This window comes from Columba livia, chromosome 8 (assembly GCF_036013475.1).
Source record: "Columba livia isolate bColLiv1 breed racing homer chromosome 8, bColLiv1.pat.W.v2, whole genome shotgun sequence".
Taxonomy (NCBI): Eukaryota; Metazoa; Chordata; class Aves; order Columbiformes; family Columbidae; genus Columba; species Columba livia.
Window position 1 is genome coordinate 14755030 of NC_088609.1, and position 17911 is coordinate 14772940.

General features: G+C 39.1%; 1 protein-coding gene across 2 annotated transcripts in view; it reads left to right on the forward strand.

Annotated features, from left to right (window-relative positions):
- Positions 1–6565, forward strand: part of LRP8 (LDL receptor related protein 8) — a 178736-nt gene extending 172171 nt beyond the window's left edge. For both annotated transcript variants that reach the window (XM_065072145.1, XM_065072146.1), the window contains 4 exons: positions 489–719; positions 2713–2781; positions 3012–3184; positions 4191–6565. In XM_065072145.1, coding sequence (XP_064928217.1) covers positions 489–719; positions 2713–2781; positions 3012–3184; positions 4191–4229 — 512 coding nt within the window. In that variant the 3' untranslated portion in view covers positions 4230–6565. The remainder of the gene's footprint in view (positions 1–488; positions 720–2712; positions 2782–3011; positions 3185–4190) is intronic.
- Positions 6566–17911: the final 11346 nt, after the last annotated feature.

Sequence of the window (17911 nt, forward strand, 5' to 3'; positions counted from 1 at the left end):
GAGGGGGGGGGATAAGGCCCAGCACTAAAATGGTGAATGGTCAGTAAATCATTGAAATTTGTCACATTATTGCCCTATAGATACTGGATCTGGAGAGGCCACAGTCATTGCTGATAATACCCTGAAGAGCCGGGTGGCTTCAATATGCTTTTCTCTAACATGCAAATAGTTTCTGGTACAAATTCATTATCTTCTGAGGTACTGAAGGTAACAAAACAAAAAAATGTGTTTTAACTTCTGAAGTGCTTTCCATCCAGAGTACTTTATTACTTTATTAAGATTAATAAATAAAGCTTGACTTCAGGAAGTTGTTTCCATAGCTCTAGGCAGTGAACTCTCGATAGTCTGACTACCTGGTAAATAGAGTTGGAATTTGGTTTCTGCTTCTAATCAGTAAACACAACAGTCCTCACAGATTTATCTCACTATTTGTGATTTGATTTGTATACTTGATTTTACCAAATTTCATGTTTGCTCTTGTTTTTCAGATCTTCCAACTACTTCAGCTACTGTACTGGTTTCTACAACCGCAGCACCTCGTGCTGCCAGTACCACGACCGTTGCAGCTGTACTTGGCAGTGCCAATAACACCACTGAGGTTGTCCCCAACACTTCATCAGAAGCTACGATTACCACCCCAAGTTTTCATTTACCTTCCACCACATCCATCCTTATAGATTCTGAGATGACCACTGGAAACAGCAATTTATCACAGCACTGTAAGTGACTGAGATTCCTCTTTTCTTTTCCTATGTAGACCATATCACAAAAACTCATGCGCTGGTGGGGACCTGACCTGCCATGTGTGTTACAAACAGGTGAGGTGCAGGCACGTCCTGCGGCACAAACAGCAGGTTCTCTTCCTGCAGACACCTCTGCTGTGATGGCTGATGTGATTCCAGCCACTCAGGATGTTAAGAAACTGATGTCAGGTTTTCATCCAAAGCACGTAAAGCTGACTCTAGAGATCAGGCTCTGAGGGTTCACACTAGTCCTTGCCTTGTGCCTAATACTAGTTAATCTCAGCTTCAGTGCTGTTTGTAGTGCTGCATACTGTAATATGGATGATTCTACATGTGCTTCATCTGTTTTGTTTAATTATTAATGTGACTGAGCACAAACTGTGGGTGAAAAACGCCTCCTGTCCAGGTTTAGCCCTGCTGAACATTTGGGATTACTCCAGCCCAAGAGAAGCTGTGTCTGTTCTGCACGGCCGTGCTCTGCACGTTCATGGGGCCTGATCCCTGACATAGGTTTGAACTTTTGCATTATACATCAGAAGAGTTTCCCAATGGAGAGCGGGAACAGACTCTCCTCAAGTTCACCCTACATCATGGGTGAGTAATGAAACTCCCACCTGCCATCTCAGAGCTAACAGGTAACCCCTCTAGATGGAGCTTCCCAGGCAAAGCAGAAAAGCTGAACTGCTTTCCCCACCCTAAAAAAAAATTCTAGTCCAGAGTGAAGACATTTACTCTTCAGGACTGTCATTCAAGACCTCAAACAGATCTAGATGACTTTAAAACCAGGAAAATACTTTTTTTCCCCCTCAACATTTCACGGAGCAGAACAGGCGATGTCCATTGCATCTGGAAAGCAAAAATAAACCACCCCTGTTGGAGGAGGGTGCCTGTTAGCAGGGACAGTGCTGCAGCGCACTCTGGACTGCATGTGCAGAAGCAGAATCCAATCTCTAAAATTCCTTCTTCTAAGTTGTTTTTGTGCAAATTTCTTTCAAATGCAGTAATTAGGTTTTTGATAAGCCATGGAAACAAGGTGCGTCAATTGTCCACATTTGAAATAGTCTGGCTTATTATTAAGTAAATAACTGTGTAATAGTACAATCTGCCACAGGCAAGTATATAAAATGATCAATTGCCTTTTAAGTTCAATGAATTGGTGTATCAAAAGACAAACTACAGTTAATTCCCCCTCTCTCAATGCCTTATATTTTAGCAAAAATAAATATTATGTGCTGATCCCCTATTATAAGAGCTCAGAGCAAGTATTTTTAGCTTTATAACTTGAAAGGTATATTCATGGGGTTTTTAATTATTTCACCCAATAATTGTTTTTTTCTCTTCCTAGTACAATATCGAGTTTTGGGGTGGTTCTTGCATGCTGAGGCAGACTGCAGCAATGAGTGATTTATGTGTAGAACTCCTTAACTGTAAATAAATTTTAAAATAATTAAAAAGCAAAGCTATGCAGATGGCTTTGAACTACATTCTTCTTCTGACAGCTCAATACATCATTAATTGTGTCAGTACTAGGTGGTGTTCTACTGTGGATTTTTAAGAGCACTATTTAGCATCCCCTGATACGTGCATGGAATTTCCATTAAATGTCACATTTTTTAAAGCTGGCCTCCTTTTTTGTGCTTGAAAATTAAGAGGCGCAAGTACAGTTAGTTACTGGTTTCTGGTTAGAGCTTCTCTCTGGAGACACTCCCTGAGCAGCCCCCTTACCTGCCCACGCTCCTGTGGGCAGTTTGCGACCTGGCCAGGCTGCTCCGCGTTCCCAAGACAAAACAGCTCAGCTTAGCTCATATTTGTGTGTAATAATTTTATTAGAAAAGTTTTCGTAGACTCTTTGATTACAAAAGCTTCCTCATAGGCAGAACAACATGGTTACTATCATAAAACATTCTTTAGACATAGCTTCAAATCCAGCAAATGAGTTAAGTGATCAGAACTATTTCTGTAATTACAGATGCAAATAATGACCAAGGCTTTGATTCGACTGTGACAGCGGCTGTTATTGGAATAGTCATTCCTGTTGGTAAGCTGATGGGGTTTAACCTTTGAAGACAATACCAAATGCTGCCATAAATACACTCTTCTGACTCTCAGGGTTGGGGGTGGGAAGGAGTTCAGAACTGCTGAGCTGGGCAGAAGTAGCCTGGCTGCCACAAAATTGTCCCAGGGTGGGGTACGTATTTGGGAACAGCCCAGCAGATCCACACACTCCCCACAAACTGGCTAACAGCCCTTCTTTTCACCTTTCCTTAGTGGTCATGGGCTTGCTGTGCATGGGGGGATACCTCATCTGGAGGAACTGGAAACGGAAGAATACCAAAAGCATGAATTTTGATAATCCAGTGTATAGGAAGACAACAGAAGAGGAAGATGAAGATGAAATCCACATTGGGCGGACTGCCCAAATTGGACATGTCTACCCAGCAGTAAGTATCTGAGGAAACTGCTTATGAAGAAGATTAATTTTATTGAGAGTTTAGATACAGAATTCTCTCCAGACAATTACAGTGTCAGTTATTTTCTATATAATGACAAAATCCAGAACTTCTTTAATAATCATTGAACAGGCAGAAGTCTAAACTTCCAGGCAGATCATGTAATTGTCTTAGAATACAGTAGTCTATATAATAAGATATTATGTTCAAATGAAGAATAATTGTCCCAATCAATGTACCTCATAAGCTAGCAAGAGTAAACCAGCTATCTCAAGAGCTCAGTATGCGACAGCTGCTGACTCACCATGTACTCGATTCCATTAGATCTGCGCTTAGACTGCTACCAGATACCTAAACTACAAACCAGGGAGAATATTTTTTGTATAACATAGCAGTGTACAGAAGAGTCAGATTCCTCAGGCGGAAGAATGAATGAGGTTCTGTAAGAAGTTAAGGAAATTTGCCTTGGCAAGACTAAGCTTTACAAAAAGCAAATGCTTATTTATTTTGATGTTAATAGCAAGTCCTGTGTATGAACCTGTTCTGCACAGCAGTTTGTCTGTAAAGGAGCCTCCTTCAAAGCAGCAGCCCTGACGAGATGAAGCACTGGCAGTTAATTATAACTGCACTGTTTTTCTAGAAGAGACCATAAAGATCCATAAGTAATGAGTGAAGGCAGTATAGCTTCTATAGGCAGGCAGGCATATAGGTAATGCCCTGTATTAACTAAAGATCCTGCTAGAGGTCACAGCAGAGCAGCTGTTATCCTGTACAAGGAGCTTTTTCCATGTAATACATGGGTGGAGTAAACTTCCCAACACCTCTTTAGTAACACCTGAGTGGGTGAGCCTGTTTGGACGTAAAAAAAATCAGTACGTAAAATAGATTTGTCACCAATACACCAGGGACAACAATGAGATTTTGAACAAGAAGGTCAGGTTAGCAACAGTAGCACAAGTCACAGATTTTCTCAAGTGTGGTTCTTTTTCCTTCACAGCGTGTAGCATTAAGCTTAGAAGATGATGGGCTGCCGTGAGGATGAAGTTGCTGCCCCAAACACCACACTGAACAAGTTTGCTTTGGATCACAGAACCTGCTTCTTCTTTGTAATCGTTATTTATGTTGCAGAAGGGTAACCACAAAGTTATAATGAACTGCAAACATCCAAAGGATGTGAGAGTTTTGTATGTATAATCTTTTATACACGTTTTAACTTGTTGCACTACCCATTTGTGATAGTGAATAAGCAACAGCTGAGCTACTAACTCAATGTACATAACCAGCCAGGCTGAAGGTTCGGTAGCTATTGCTTTATTTTAAGATTATATTTATAGATATTTTGTAAATATGTTGAATATGCTTTGTGGCTATCCATCAACATAAGTAAAACTACTTCTGTACAGGCAGTTTAGAAATATTTATTAACAAAATCTGGACTATAAGATCTGTTCTGTAAATATAGTAGAGGAGTGAGAGTATTTATTTTTTGTATGTTTGGCTTGCTGTGCATAGTTTATCTGTGTATATATCTATCTAGACTAGATAGATATATAGGCATATAAATATATACATATATATAAATATATATATACATATATTTTAAAACTACTAGCCTCTGTTAATGAAAATTAGGGAGAATTGAATTTTTACTGGATGTTTGAGAAGTTTGCTTTGAAATCTAAAGACACTAAGTAAGAGAGAGCCATACTGTATCCCATAACAAACAGAGCTCATGTTTCCAAACTGGTTTGTGAGGGTTGCGTTTACATTTCCCGGTCTATCCAGGAAAATTCCTCTGCAGCGCTTTTAACTGAAGAGCTACTTACAGCATCGCAGCCAGGAGGAACTCCTAAAGCACCCCATTTTTTGTTTGTTTTGTATTGCTGCTTTTCACGGCTTGGTACAAATCTGATTTTGGTTGGTTGGTTGTTTCTAAATGAAAATCTAAATGTTTTCCCCCAGTGGAAATCTTCCATCTCTCAAAGTATCTTAGTAGAAACTAAGACTTAGCTGTGTACTTGCACACAGCCAAAGTGAGCACACTCACCTGGCGCATCAGGAAAAAAACCCAACACAAAAACAATGTTAATTCCTTTCCTCCTTGCCCCTGCTCCCACTGATTAGTCCAAGTTTAGGTGATGCTTCAGGGCAGTGTTTTCATTCACCATGTATAGAATTCGTTGAAGCGTTGTAATTATCTTACCTTCCAAGTTACTGCCACTGGAACAACCTGCACCGTGTTAGGTCTCATAGCACAGAGTGCTGGGCAAGGAGGTGAGAGGAGGTTACAAATCCACACACTCATCAATATCTTTGGCTGGGTCATCCTGCACCTTGCAGAAAAAACAGGTGTTTCTCATCTTTCTATAAGATTCCCGTGGAATTCTATGGGAAATGAGTACTTACCTACCATTGAATCATGGACCAGAACCTCCCTGAACTGTACCAAAACCTGGAGAAACCCTCCTGCTGTTCTTATACCAGTCCAAGCTTTTCTATTCAAGTGAGCAGAAGAAACTCAGCCTGAACAGGTTTGGTTGGGTTTTTTTCCTTTTGTTTTTCTTTCTTTTAGAATAAATTCACAGTGTAATATGAGCTGGAAGTTGATTCTTGACTAAGAAAAGGAAGGAAGTGTCTAAAGACATAGTACACGTTAAACATAATAAACACACTCAAAACACTTCATGGCCTGCATAGACAATACATAAATAATCGAGCATCCTTCTATTCAAATTTTAGATTTTGACACAGTGAAAAACTGATTGAGATAGATACCCAGTTATTGAGGTTTTAAGCCCTGTTTCTACAAATCCATGCACTGTGTGTGTGGAGAAAAAAAACATGAAAAAAGGCTGTATGTGATAACACTGTAACTAACAGATGAATGTAAATATATTTGAAAGTTCTACAGTTTTGATACTTTTTTAAGAACACATACACACAAATGAACCTGTATAAACCATGTATAAAAGGCTGCAGTTTTTTTCAAACCATTGTAAATGAACTCTATGTGCAGTGCTGATTTCAACCTTTACAGATTTATAACTACTGAGAAGTCAAACACCAAATTTGTTTTTTAAGAAATTAATTATTTTAAATAACAGTTCAGAGTGTTAGGATGATATTTAACACTGTAATCATTTCTGATCGCTGTCTTGTCATATTGAAGTTCTGTTAGAGTAAGTTCTTGCTTGGTGCCTTTTGCGTTCCAGATGTATGTTATGACAAAAGGACGAGGGTGGGGCGGGGGAGGGATCTGCGCTGTGTAACACTTGCTGTACTTACATCAATGAGGATTACTGAAAACCAAATGAACACATTTGTAAAACAGTGCACTGTTTCTAGAGAAAGATTAAATTTTTTTATCTGGGACTACGGAACTAATTACTTTATAGTGCTTAAAATACTGTCCTAGACCTGGGACTGTGTCCTATTTTGATTTGAGTTTTCCTTAACTCTTAATTGTCCAAACCCAAAGTGGGACATGGAAATGGTGTTGTATAATTGCAGCTTCAGAACGGCAACACTGAGACCAGTTCACATTGTACATGTAAACAAAGAGACAGTTGTGTTCTGACTTACCTTTCTCTGCCACTTTGGTTTTGGTCATCTTCAAATCACATGGAAACCAGTACCAGTTCATTATTTCCTTCAGCTGAACAATTATATCAGTGATGTAACTGAAACGAGTAAAATTACCAGTGGTACAAGTACACTGTCTTTAGCTCTTGTGAGACAATGTCTCAGGAGCGAACGGTACATACAACAAAACTGGTCTTGTTTTTAAACCAAACTATGTCAGACTATTCAAGGGCCAGTTGTAAACCACTAAATTTCTTTGTACAAGTTTTTGGTAAAGCAAATCTACAGAAGCTGAACCACTTGTTACAGCCAAATATGCACTCTGTTGGCATCCTGCAGGAAAAAAAAAAAAAGAGAGAGAAATACTGCTATTCGTGGAATCACAACAGGCAGACTTTTGTTTTTTAAAACATACAATCAATCTCTTCTGTGGGACTAAAGCTGAAATGAGATCCACTGTACTGGAAGTACAGTGACACCTTTGGTTGGAGACATGAGTGAGTCAGCTTGTACTCTCTTCCCTTTCTCTTGTACACATGAAATCCTAGATAAGAAACAAAGATATTGTGAACAAGGAACAACAGGAGGCATTTTCTGAAACAGGTGGTTTAGCTGCTATTGAACTTATATACAACATTTCCCCATGCAGAAAGATGCTTGAGCAGGCAGGCAAATGCTTGAAAGACTCTTCTCCTTTTAGGTATTCCGGTATGTGCTCTTTGGTCTGTTTTTTTTTGTGGGAAATCTACTGCATAACAACTTAAAATTTAAAATTTCAGTTATCAGCCAGGGGAATAAAACAGCCATAAACACCACTATCTAGGTACCTCTTGAAAACCAAGACAACCAAACTGTGCACTGAATGACCGTTCTTTTTCCTACCCCGGGTGATTTGCAGGATACACTCAAGCATTAGAAATGCGAGTGCTGAAGATAAAAACAACCTTTCACTGTCACATGTTGTTATAAAGCCTTTTGAAGCAGAGCTTTTATTGAAAGTAACTAACTTTGAACACTGCCAAGCAGCCAACACTTTCCAGACACAAACAGTTACTACCAAACTTACGGACTGGTGGTGGTTTAGTTTTCTATTTGACTTAAAATAGGTTTTTCTTATTTTAAAATATTTCTCCGTTTCAGTTAAATATTTTAGTAGAGTGATATGGTAGGAAATAGAAAAGCTGATGATAACAACAACGACAACAACAAATCTCTCCAGGTCCAAATAGAGAGGACAGCACAAATATAAAGAAGTGAAAGAGCCTCATAACAGAATCCCAAACCTACCTGTGGCCCTGAGGTATGCCTGCCAGAACAAGTTTTGCTTTTTGGGTTGGTGGTTTTGCTTTTTTTCTTTTTTCTTTTTTTTTTTTTTTTTTTTTTTTTTTTTTATTCTATGCTGTAATTCTTTTTGTTGTTGTTGTTGCTTTACTTTTTATGCATAGTAATTGTACAGTATGAGATAATCCATACTATACAGCCTGCTTTCATTAAGATGCTGTACATGTGCTCAGTATAAATCCCTTTAGTGTCTATATAACACATGTAGTGCTGTTACCTTCTGCAGGAGGATGTGCACATCATTTCCTCACACTGAGTTTGTTTTCCATCAAATCAGTCTTTTAACTTTGTGAAACAGTTTTAAATCTGTCTTCCTAATTTCCATCCTTGCCTTCAAGACAGGAGCTAACAGCCATGCTCCACAGGGAGCTTTTTCTCTGCTCCCATGCAGGGGTTTTATACAGCAGTGCCAGTTTCGGTTGTCTCCTGAATGCACAGTGTCAACACAGGAAGGATTCAAAGGAAGAAAAGCAGCAACAGAAAGGAATTTAGACATGGGATACATAAGCCACCTTTGAGATTCCAGCCACAGCCCATCTGCACATTAACATGCTTGGAGCTCAGTGGCCAGCTCAAAACACTAATTAACAAAACACCCACACTCGCTCACTCTCAGGTCCCGGTGCCTCTGTTCAAACAGCTGTAACAAGAGCACTGCTCATAAGAGTTTGCAGCACACTGGTATCATGTATCAGCATGTCCTCAAGTCTTACAGAATCAAATTTACACAGAAAAATATGAACTTGTGGCTTTTGATATCACAGCAGCAGACACAGTAACACAGAAGATGAGCTTTGCAAAAGATGAGCACGCACCAGCATCCCTAGAAGTGAGGCCACCTGCCCCAGGACACTGGACTTGTGTATCTCCTACCCACAGTGGTTGCATCTACCAGAAGAAACAAGCAAGCACCAGTTAAGGCTGTTCTTAGGTCTCACAGAAGGTTAGTCATGCTAACATGTGTCTGTACCTAAGCAGCAACAAGCAGAATGAGAATTAACATGATTTAAAAAATAATCTTTTTCAGATTATTTGCAGCATTCAATTTTCACTGCGTACCTCAGTGGGAGAACATTTTCCTAAGGGATTATCTGCAGCTGTTTGCTAAATTCTCCAGACTATTAAGGAAACCACTGTAATCTTGTCAGTGATGGGAAGGCAGCCATCTTCGCAGGAGCTCAAGTTAGGACAGCACACCAACCAAATCTCCCTGAAACTTCGACAGGCCCCAGCCTGGTTCCACACATGGTTTACTTTTTTGGTCAGTTCAGTTCTTCTGTCCATGCCTAAAGGCTACAAAGTCAGGTGAAAGAACAGATGTTAAAGTGACCGTTCTTGGTCAGATACAGCTGAGGCCAAATAACAAAAGACATTTCACATTACCCTATGCAGGATTTTATCTGCTACATCTGCCAATGAAGAAACTAATTAGTTCCAACTGTAGTAATTTATTTTCATGTATATATTCCCCACTGGGCCTTAGCTGAAAGCACATACATTCAGTTAATTCAAGCCATTACACACAAAGGATAATGGAAAGCCTTATGACCAAACATTCAAGAAAAATCCCTGAATCTACGTATTTTGCTAATAAGGCACAGACCTAAGATCTAAGCAAAGATAACATCTTGCAATAATGCTTAGAAGACAAAAGATACTTGGAAAATAATATTTAGATCTAAGTTTTGATGACAGCAATTTTCTTACAAAAGGTAAGATGACTTTTAGACTTTGCATAATAATAAAAAACTGACACAAAATTACTGGAAATTTACATTAAATTATTATTACCAATACCTGAAATGTGTGCCACATTTTAAAAGCCTAACCTCATACGTGGACTTCCTATTACTTCTATGCTAAAGGCATCAGCAGCAGTAAAAGTTGTGAGGAAGATAATAAATAAAAACTTTTTCAAACACATGGGAGGCTGGAAGGCTGCAGAAGAGCAGGGGAGGTTAACAAGTCTGTTGCTGAAGGGGAAACTCACGGTTAATACGTATTTTTAATTTTGCATACAGCCTTGATCTTCCCATCTTTTAGAAGGCCTAATGCAGTGAGAAAAGACACTGAGAAGGTCAACAAGGAGAACTGGGGAAAAGTTTCTATTTTTGAAAGCTTCAACTTGGAAAGACACAACTGAGAAGACGTACAATACTTATATATAAAATCATTAATGGTGCAGAGAAAAGATAATTATTTTCTAAGTATCCATTACCAGCTACTATCAGATAGGAGATGGGGTAAATGGAATTAGTCTGGTCCAATACAACAGTCCTGATGATCAGATGAGTAATTTCTCATATTCACTTTTTTTTTTTATTAAACATTGCCTTATTTACAATGTAACATGCACATTTTTTTAGAAAATACAATAACTGAAGCTGATCAGACTTAGTCTATGGGAACAAAGCAGTTCAGGAACCTCAAAGGCAGCTCTGGTTCCATGCAGAGCCACACTAGACAATTACACACCGCTCCTTCCTTTATTCCTTAATATTTACAAGAGAAGGGAAACCTCCACAGTTCACCTCTTTCAGGTAACACCCGACCAACAGCCTTTATCTCTAGGCTGCCATTAAGGTCCCCACAGCACTTGTACAGCTCTGCCTGCCTTCCTGCTCCTCTCCATTGCCCCGTGGTTCTTTCAGAGCACTTTTGCCAATAAATACACAATGTTCCTTGTTTGAAAGGCAACAGAGCCACTTGGACCACAGAGTATTGTTAATCATACCCCTATGAACTGAATGAGAAAGATACCCTGGCTGGGATGGTGAACTTTCCTTTAATACAGTTCTGTGAAACTGCAAAAGAAATAGCAGTCTTCAAAACAGAAGCATCATGACCCAAAAAGACACACAGAGATTTGCTCAACCACTAAAACTGACAGTGCTTAACAAACAATTGAGTTTTTAAAAAACCTCGGTAATTCCAAAATAGATATTTTAGTATGATTTGTTGTTCACACAGGCCTTTTTAGTATCAATATTAGAGCAAAGGGGAACAGCAAAATTTTCAGGGCAATGGACTTAAGAAAAAAAAGAGCATCTGTTTACTAAAAGGAATTAAAAAAAAAAAAAGACAGCGTGTGCAATCTCAACATTACAAAACATGGTTGAACATGCACAGCAGAGATTTTAAAGAACTGTGCAATTTTTTTTTCCTCCAAAACTGACAGATAAACATGAGCTTCCAAGATCTGTATCACTGTACCGTGAACACAAGCACTGTAAGAACAAGAAATTTTAAATAGTTTCAGGTTTGTGGGGTTTTGTTTGTTGTTGGGGGAAGGCGGGGGGGGGTCGGTTTGCGTTCTTTGTTGGTTTGGAAGGGGGGAGGGTTGTTGGCAATTTAAGAGCTAGCCATTAAGATTGTTCCTGAGCCTTAGCTATCCCTCTTTACGCAGGGCATAACTACAAATTAACAGTGATGTCCTAAGCATTACAACTTACACAGACAACCACCAAATACCAAATATTTTGGCTTTTAATTCAGTCATTATATCAGTTTACGGCAGCTCATATAACTTCAATACATATGGCACCAAAACAATTAGAATAGGTATGATATCCAAAGTATGACCACTGGCCTAGATTCAAACTCTAAGCAACACAAATATACACAGAAAGGGATGCACCCCAAACCTGATTTATACACAACCTAAGACGTGGGCCCATCTGTAGACCTAGATAAATTAATTCAGAAGCTGTGACAGAAGCATCTAATGATGATGCTGCATTTGTTTGTCATTTATTACTCCGGACTTTCAGCTACGCTATTCAAGGCATTAGCTACAGTCACTGTTTCCCACAGCAACAAGTTCTGTGGGACTAATTGTGCAAAAAAAAACAGCTGAGTGGGAGTTGCACCTCCCTCCCTGCAGTGAGCTTGGCCAAGAGGTTCCTTGGTTTGCAAGAAAATTGAAACAAAGCTCCTTTACATGCACCTGAAATACCACCTGAATTCAGCCAAAATGTCCTCCTGCTCACAGCAGCGGGTGTTAGATCATTGCCACGCTGTTCCAGACCCTGTAGACAAGCCTGGTCAAGTCAAGGAAAAATGGACTAAAACCACTAAACTTTCCCCCAGATTCCTCCATCCTCACTGATTTAGGAAGAAATTAACACAGGTACATCTATGTCTCTGCAAGAGGATAAGACAGCACATTAACCTTCACAAGCAATTATATTTTACAATAAAAATGTTTCTTTATTCTTAAGTGAAACTGCATTGTTTGAAAAACCATATCAGGACAGTCACAGGTACTGACACCATAGGAGAGCTAGTATGCTGTAACAAGTGCACCTGTCAGAGTTGTGACCTATCTTAATAGTAACCATTATTTTTCCAAGTATTAAGTATCCCATAGTACATTAATGCAACCTATACACACACCAATAAGCATTTAAGATTTGTTAGGAATGGTCAAAACAAGCAACCTCATAAGAACACATTCTTTTAAACTCCTCACATCAGCCTAAAACAAACTAACAAATCCAGCCTGGATGGACTTCCCCATTAAATTCTCAGCAAGTTACCATTTAAAACAATAAACCAACAATTTCTAGTTTCCCACTGTGCCTTCAAAGCATAAAAAGCAAATGGTTTCACTTGGGATCCCCTGCACAGGTGGGAAGACTATCTTGAATTAACCGAGGTGGGGCAAAAAGCATTAGCTGCCAAGATAAGAAAGGTGACAAACCAGACTGCAGCGGCTGGCACATGGAAAACAAAAGACAAGTTTCCAAAATAATCATGTGCAAAATGATATAAACTGTAGTTTCATCAAGTATTTTACTAAGCCTTGTGCACAGGAACCACGCTTACAAAATCCCTATCGTTCAGTTCAATTTCCCTGCGCAGTGATCATGCAAACTGGATCTAGATAGACTGCACTTTGAATTGTGACTGCACAGCAAACTACTACAGGTAATAGGAACAAATATGTGCAAATCTCTCTGAACGGGGCAGGGACGGGCCAGAGGGGCAAACGACCTTCCTGAGGGGAGCACAAACAGCCGAGTGTCAAACATCCACTCACATCGTAACTAAAACAATAAAATAGTATTTATATTTTTAATTAAGGCACAGTTATTTCCCTCCTTCCTGAGGAACCTATGCACTGCTTGTGCTGCCTATACAGCAACCTACAAAAGGCTCAATTAAATCCTAAATACTGGAGCAGAGCCTTCTAATCAGCAGGTATGCAGAAGCCTCTTAGTTTCAGTTCAAGGCAAAAATCCTAATGAAGACAACATGATTTGTAGTGTCAATAGCTGTTAGTGCTAGGAAGGCTATAAAATACCCTGAGCTTTGATTTAGTATCTCCACTCTACCTTCATAACAAGAATAAGGCCACAGAGGAGTAACCTGCAGCTGCTCCTGCACATCAGGAGTCTACAGCCATAGATTATTTTGATTAACATTTTCTTCAAGAAAAATCAACACACAGCGCTATCAGAATATTTATGTAATCAGATTCAATAAGTACCACATAAGAGGTCAGATTATATTCATGCAGTACTAGCTACTGTTTTTACTCAAGAGACTTAGCAATGTGTTTTCTCTCAGTCTGTTGAAGAATATTCTAGGTACCTCAAGCTCTTTTGTGCTGCAGAGCAGCTCTGACCCCAGTCAGTTATCCTTTCTGAATCCAGCAGAAATTTTGCTGCATCTTCGGCAATGTCTGCTTTGTGTACTTACCCCACCTCTGCAGCAGCAGGCCTCAGCTATCTCCTCTTCTCCACTAAAAATTTTAAAAAGAAGAAAACCAGTCCAAATTATAATCAAAGCACAAAGAAAGTTTGCTCCCAGAGAGGATGAGAGGAACTGGTAAAGAGAGAGCATGAAATGTGAGCAATTTGAGACCAAGAGCAATTAGAAAGAAGTGAAGGGCAGCTGGGCTAGAACTCTGGGAGGGGAATGACCCCAGGTGACACCTATTCAGATAATCCTCTAAGGAGAAATTTTAACCTTCAAGTGCATACACACAGGTGCTACTGGCAGAAGAAACACAAGCAACTACAAGAAAAAAATACACAGGATAACTTTTTATATGTGAATTTGTGTCAGCATTTGGCACCTGATCATTAGTACTAGTACTTAGTATAAAGCAAAAATATTTGGCAGTTTGAAAACTGTGCTCACATATAATTATTGTGCTGGCATTCACTATATTTAACAAGACTATGCAAGGAATTGCATGGTAATTTCTGATAAAAAGACAGGCAGCTCCTCAAGCCACTACTTTATGCTACTATGACAACACAGGAAAACCAAAGATGATTGCTTTTTTTTTTTTCTACCTCTACCCTAAAATTAAGCCCTTCCACACTGACACTCATTTGGCTAACACCTCTGATTTGCTAAGTGTATTGAAGTCTTTTTTAGTTCCTCTTTAATCACATCAAAGACTGCTGGAGTAAACGTGAAGTCAGACAAGTGGCCAGGGATGAGCTGGTTGTAAAGAAAACAGTATTTCCTTCATAGAAGATTCACATTATAAATTTCACATCAAACCTCTGTATTTTTAAACATCTTCATCTGATTTTCATTCTTACTATATGCAAAAAACATTGCCTTAGTCAAAGACCAATTGCTTGGTATTCAGTCTTCTTTACTCCACACTCACTCTTTTTATAATTAATGTCATAAAATCTCCACCTTAAACCGTAAGTCTTCACCTCACTAACCTTACAAGTTTTGAGGTTCTTAGCAAAAAATGCACACGGTTCTCTACTACACTACTCCCTCTGTAGTCTTTAAAACCATGAAAAATATGAATTAATGAGTTGCAATGTAAACCTAAGCATTTCGGGCTTCTGACTAGTGTAGAAAATAATGTTCAACACAGGATTTGTTGAGCTCTATTAAGGACTATGTGCTGTTCGTACTTACAGGTATCTTATGATTGCGTCTGTTGTGATGACCAAACCATGCTCTGCAGCCACCAGTTTGCACTCTAGTTCAGCAACATCAGCTCCACATGCTGGTTCTGACAGATCCAGAGAGAGGACATTTACCAAGGTGTCTAGAGGCACCACACTAAATAATTTAAAAGGAAGTTACAGTGGGAATCAACATAGGAAAGAAACAAACATTCGAGTCAATAGTTCTAAAAACAAGAAGTTGTTCAGGCTAAGACCTTGAAACACTTGATTAGGTGTTACTTTTTTCATTCACAGGATATACAAGGATGTCTTGTAATTTTTCTGGCATGAGACTTAGAAATCTTGTATGCCAGAGGAAAAGAAAAAAAGGTATCAGCGTATGATTACCTGCAGCATTCTCGAGAGTATGCAATGATAACACCTACCTTGAATAAAGAATTAATTTTCAAGGACTACATTGACTCTCAGTAAAATGTGTTTGCTATATATTAGCAATGCTAAAAAAAAATGTGTTAGAGGTAGCTGCAGAGAAGACATTTGGAAGCCTCATAACTTCATCTGAAATGGAAGTGGCAATGATAAACTCAAAATAGGTATAAATGCATTTTATCACTGTAAGGAATCCTTCATCATGGCTAAAAACTGTGAAATGCCCCAGACTATTAAAATCTATTGAAATCTATATAAAATCTATTGAAAATTTAAAACCTGTACTGTCAAGACCTGGTGAAATACAGGCTTTTAAAGATATTTCAAGTAAATATTTCTCCCTTTCAGGAAGCTCTTTAGTGATCTTACAACAGAACTACTTTCCAATTGTTTATAATACAACCGACAGTTTTGATCAAAGGTTAGCAGCCATGCTACAGGGGAGCATGATGTATTCATGGAGTTACAAGCAGAAGAGTGTAATATACACACACTTCACTGCTGCTCTGTATCAGTTCTTCCACGGCTACACGCTGCAGAATGGTCAGTAGGTTGAATGTGCTGCCCGCAGCTGATGGTCCATCCCAGCAGAGGCTCCGATTGTTTTCTGTTCTAGCAGGTATTTCTGATTACCAGAGGTAGTAAGTTACTTGCATATTGAGCCAGCTCCACCTAATATGCATTTCCTTTCTCCTGCAAAAATATGCTATGTCCTACCTCCTCAAAAAATAACTACAGAGATACAGAGAAAATTAAATGAAAGACAGGAAGCCTATATTTTAATCTGCACTGGACATTTTAATTTGCATTACTTTATCACAGACTAAACTTTCTGTCTCGGTCCACAAGGCAGATTACAGAGAGCTATTCTTACCTCTCCACAGACCTCTGAAGAAATCAGGTGAAAATGTACATAAGCGGAGGGGAAAAAAAGAAAAAAGAAAAAACAAGAAAAGAGAAGAAAAAACAAAAGAGAAAAAAGAATAAGGAAAAAAATTAGAAAAAAAAAAAAAACAAACACACAAAAAAACCCCAAACAAAACAAACAAACCAAACCAAAACAGAAAACCAAACACTGTCAACTTCAATTCCAGTATGCAGATACTTTTCTTCTAGACTGTTCCACTTTTTCATCAACTTGTGTACTTTGAACTACATTTAAAACTGAAGTGAACTTGGAATTGTAGTCACTTTGCATTAAGAACAGAAAAAGCCACCCTTCTGGTGAAAAGATTTAATGTTTATTCAGTTTGTAAATTGCTCAAGACTGGAATAATGTCTTTATCTGTTGCTATTATCGTAATAGATGCTTGCATTACCCCTCTATGACAAAAACAATAAAAAAGCCTCAAAAAAAAAAAAAAAACAAAAACAAAATTCCTCTTACATTTTATAAACGCCACATTAAAAAGCTTCTAATAGGAACTAAAGTGTCATCCTACAGAATATCATTGTATTAATAATGGTAATATAGTTTTATTTTGTTTTGTGCTTCTGTGAATCCAGATAGTATTTTCTGAGTATACAGAGAAAAATATGAAGGGAAAGAAGCCTCTCAGAGGCTTTCATAGAATCACAGAATCATTTAGGTTGGAAAAGACCTTTAAGATCAAGTCCAACTATTAACCTAACGCTGCCAAATCCACCACTAAAATGTATCCGAAGGAACCTCATCTATGTGTCTTTTAAAGCTCTCCAGGAGTGGTGACTCCACCACTGTCCTGGGCAGCCTGTTCCAATGCCTGACAGCCCTTTCAGTGAACAAATGTTTCCCGATATCCAATCTAAACCTCTCCTGGTGCAACTTGAGGCCATCTCCTCTCATCCTATCACTTGCTACTTAGGAGAAGAGCCCAACACCCTCCATGCTACAACCTCCTTTCAGGCAGTTGTAGACAGCTATAAGGTCTCCCCTCAGCCTCCTGTTCTCCAGGCTGAACCCTCCAGTTCCCTCAGCTGCTCCTTATAAAACTTGTGCTCCAGACCCCTCACCAGCTTCATTGCCTTTCTCTGAACTCTCCAGCACCTCAAGGTCTTTCCTGTAGTGAGGGGCCCAGAACTGAACACAGGATTTGAGGTGCAGCCTCACCAGTGCTGAGCTCAGTGGGACGGTCACTGCCCTGGTCCTGCTGGCCACACTATTCCTGATACAAGCCAGGATGCTGTGGGCACACTGCTGGGTCATGTTCAGCTGCTGTCCACAAACACCTCCAGGTCCACCAGGCAGCTTTACAACCACTCTTCCCTGAGCCTGTAGCACTGCCTGGGGTTGTGAGTTGGACTCCAGAGATGCCCTCATATTTTCTTAGTTAGATCTCTACTAGAAATCAGAGAGAGTTTATTTTTTAAAAAAGAGGAAACAGATGGAATTGCTAGAAAGGCTTTCAGTTCTTAGAGCAACTTCACGTTGAGAAGTTAGAGGTCAATGAAATAATAAAAATGGCAATACTCAGTCACCGTCTTCTGCTAACACTTA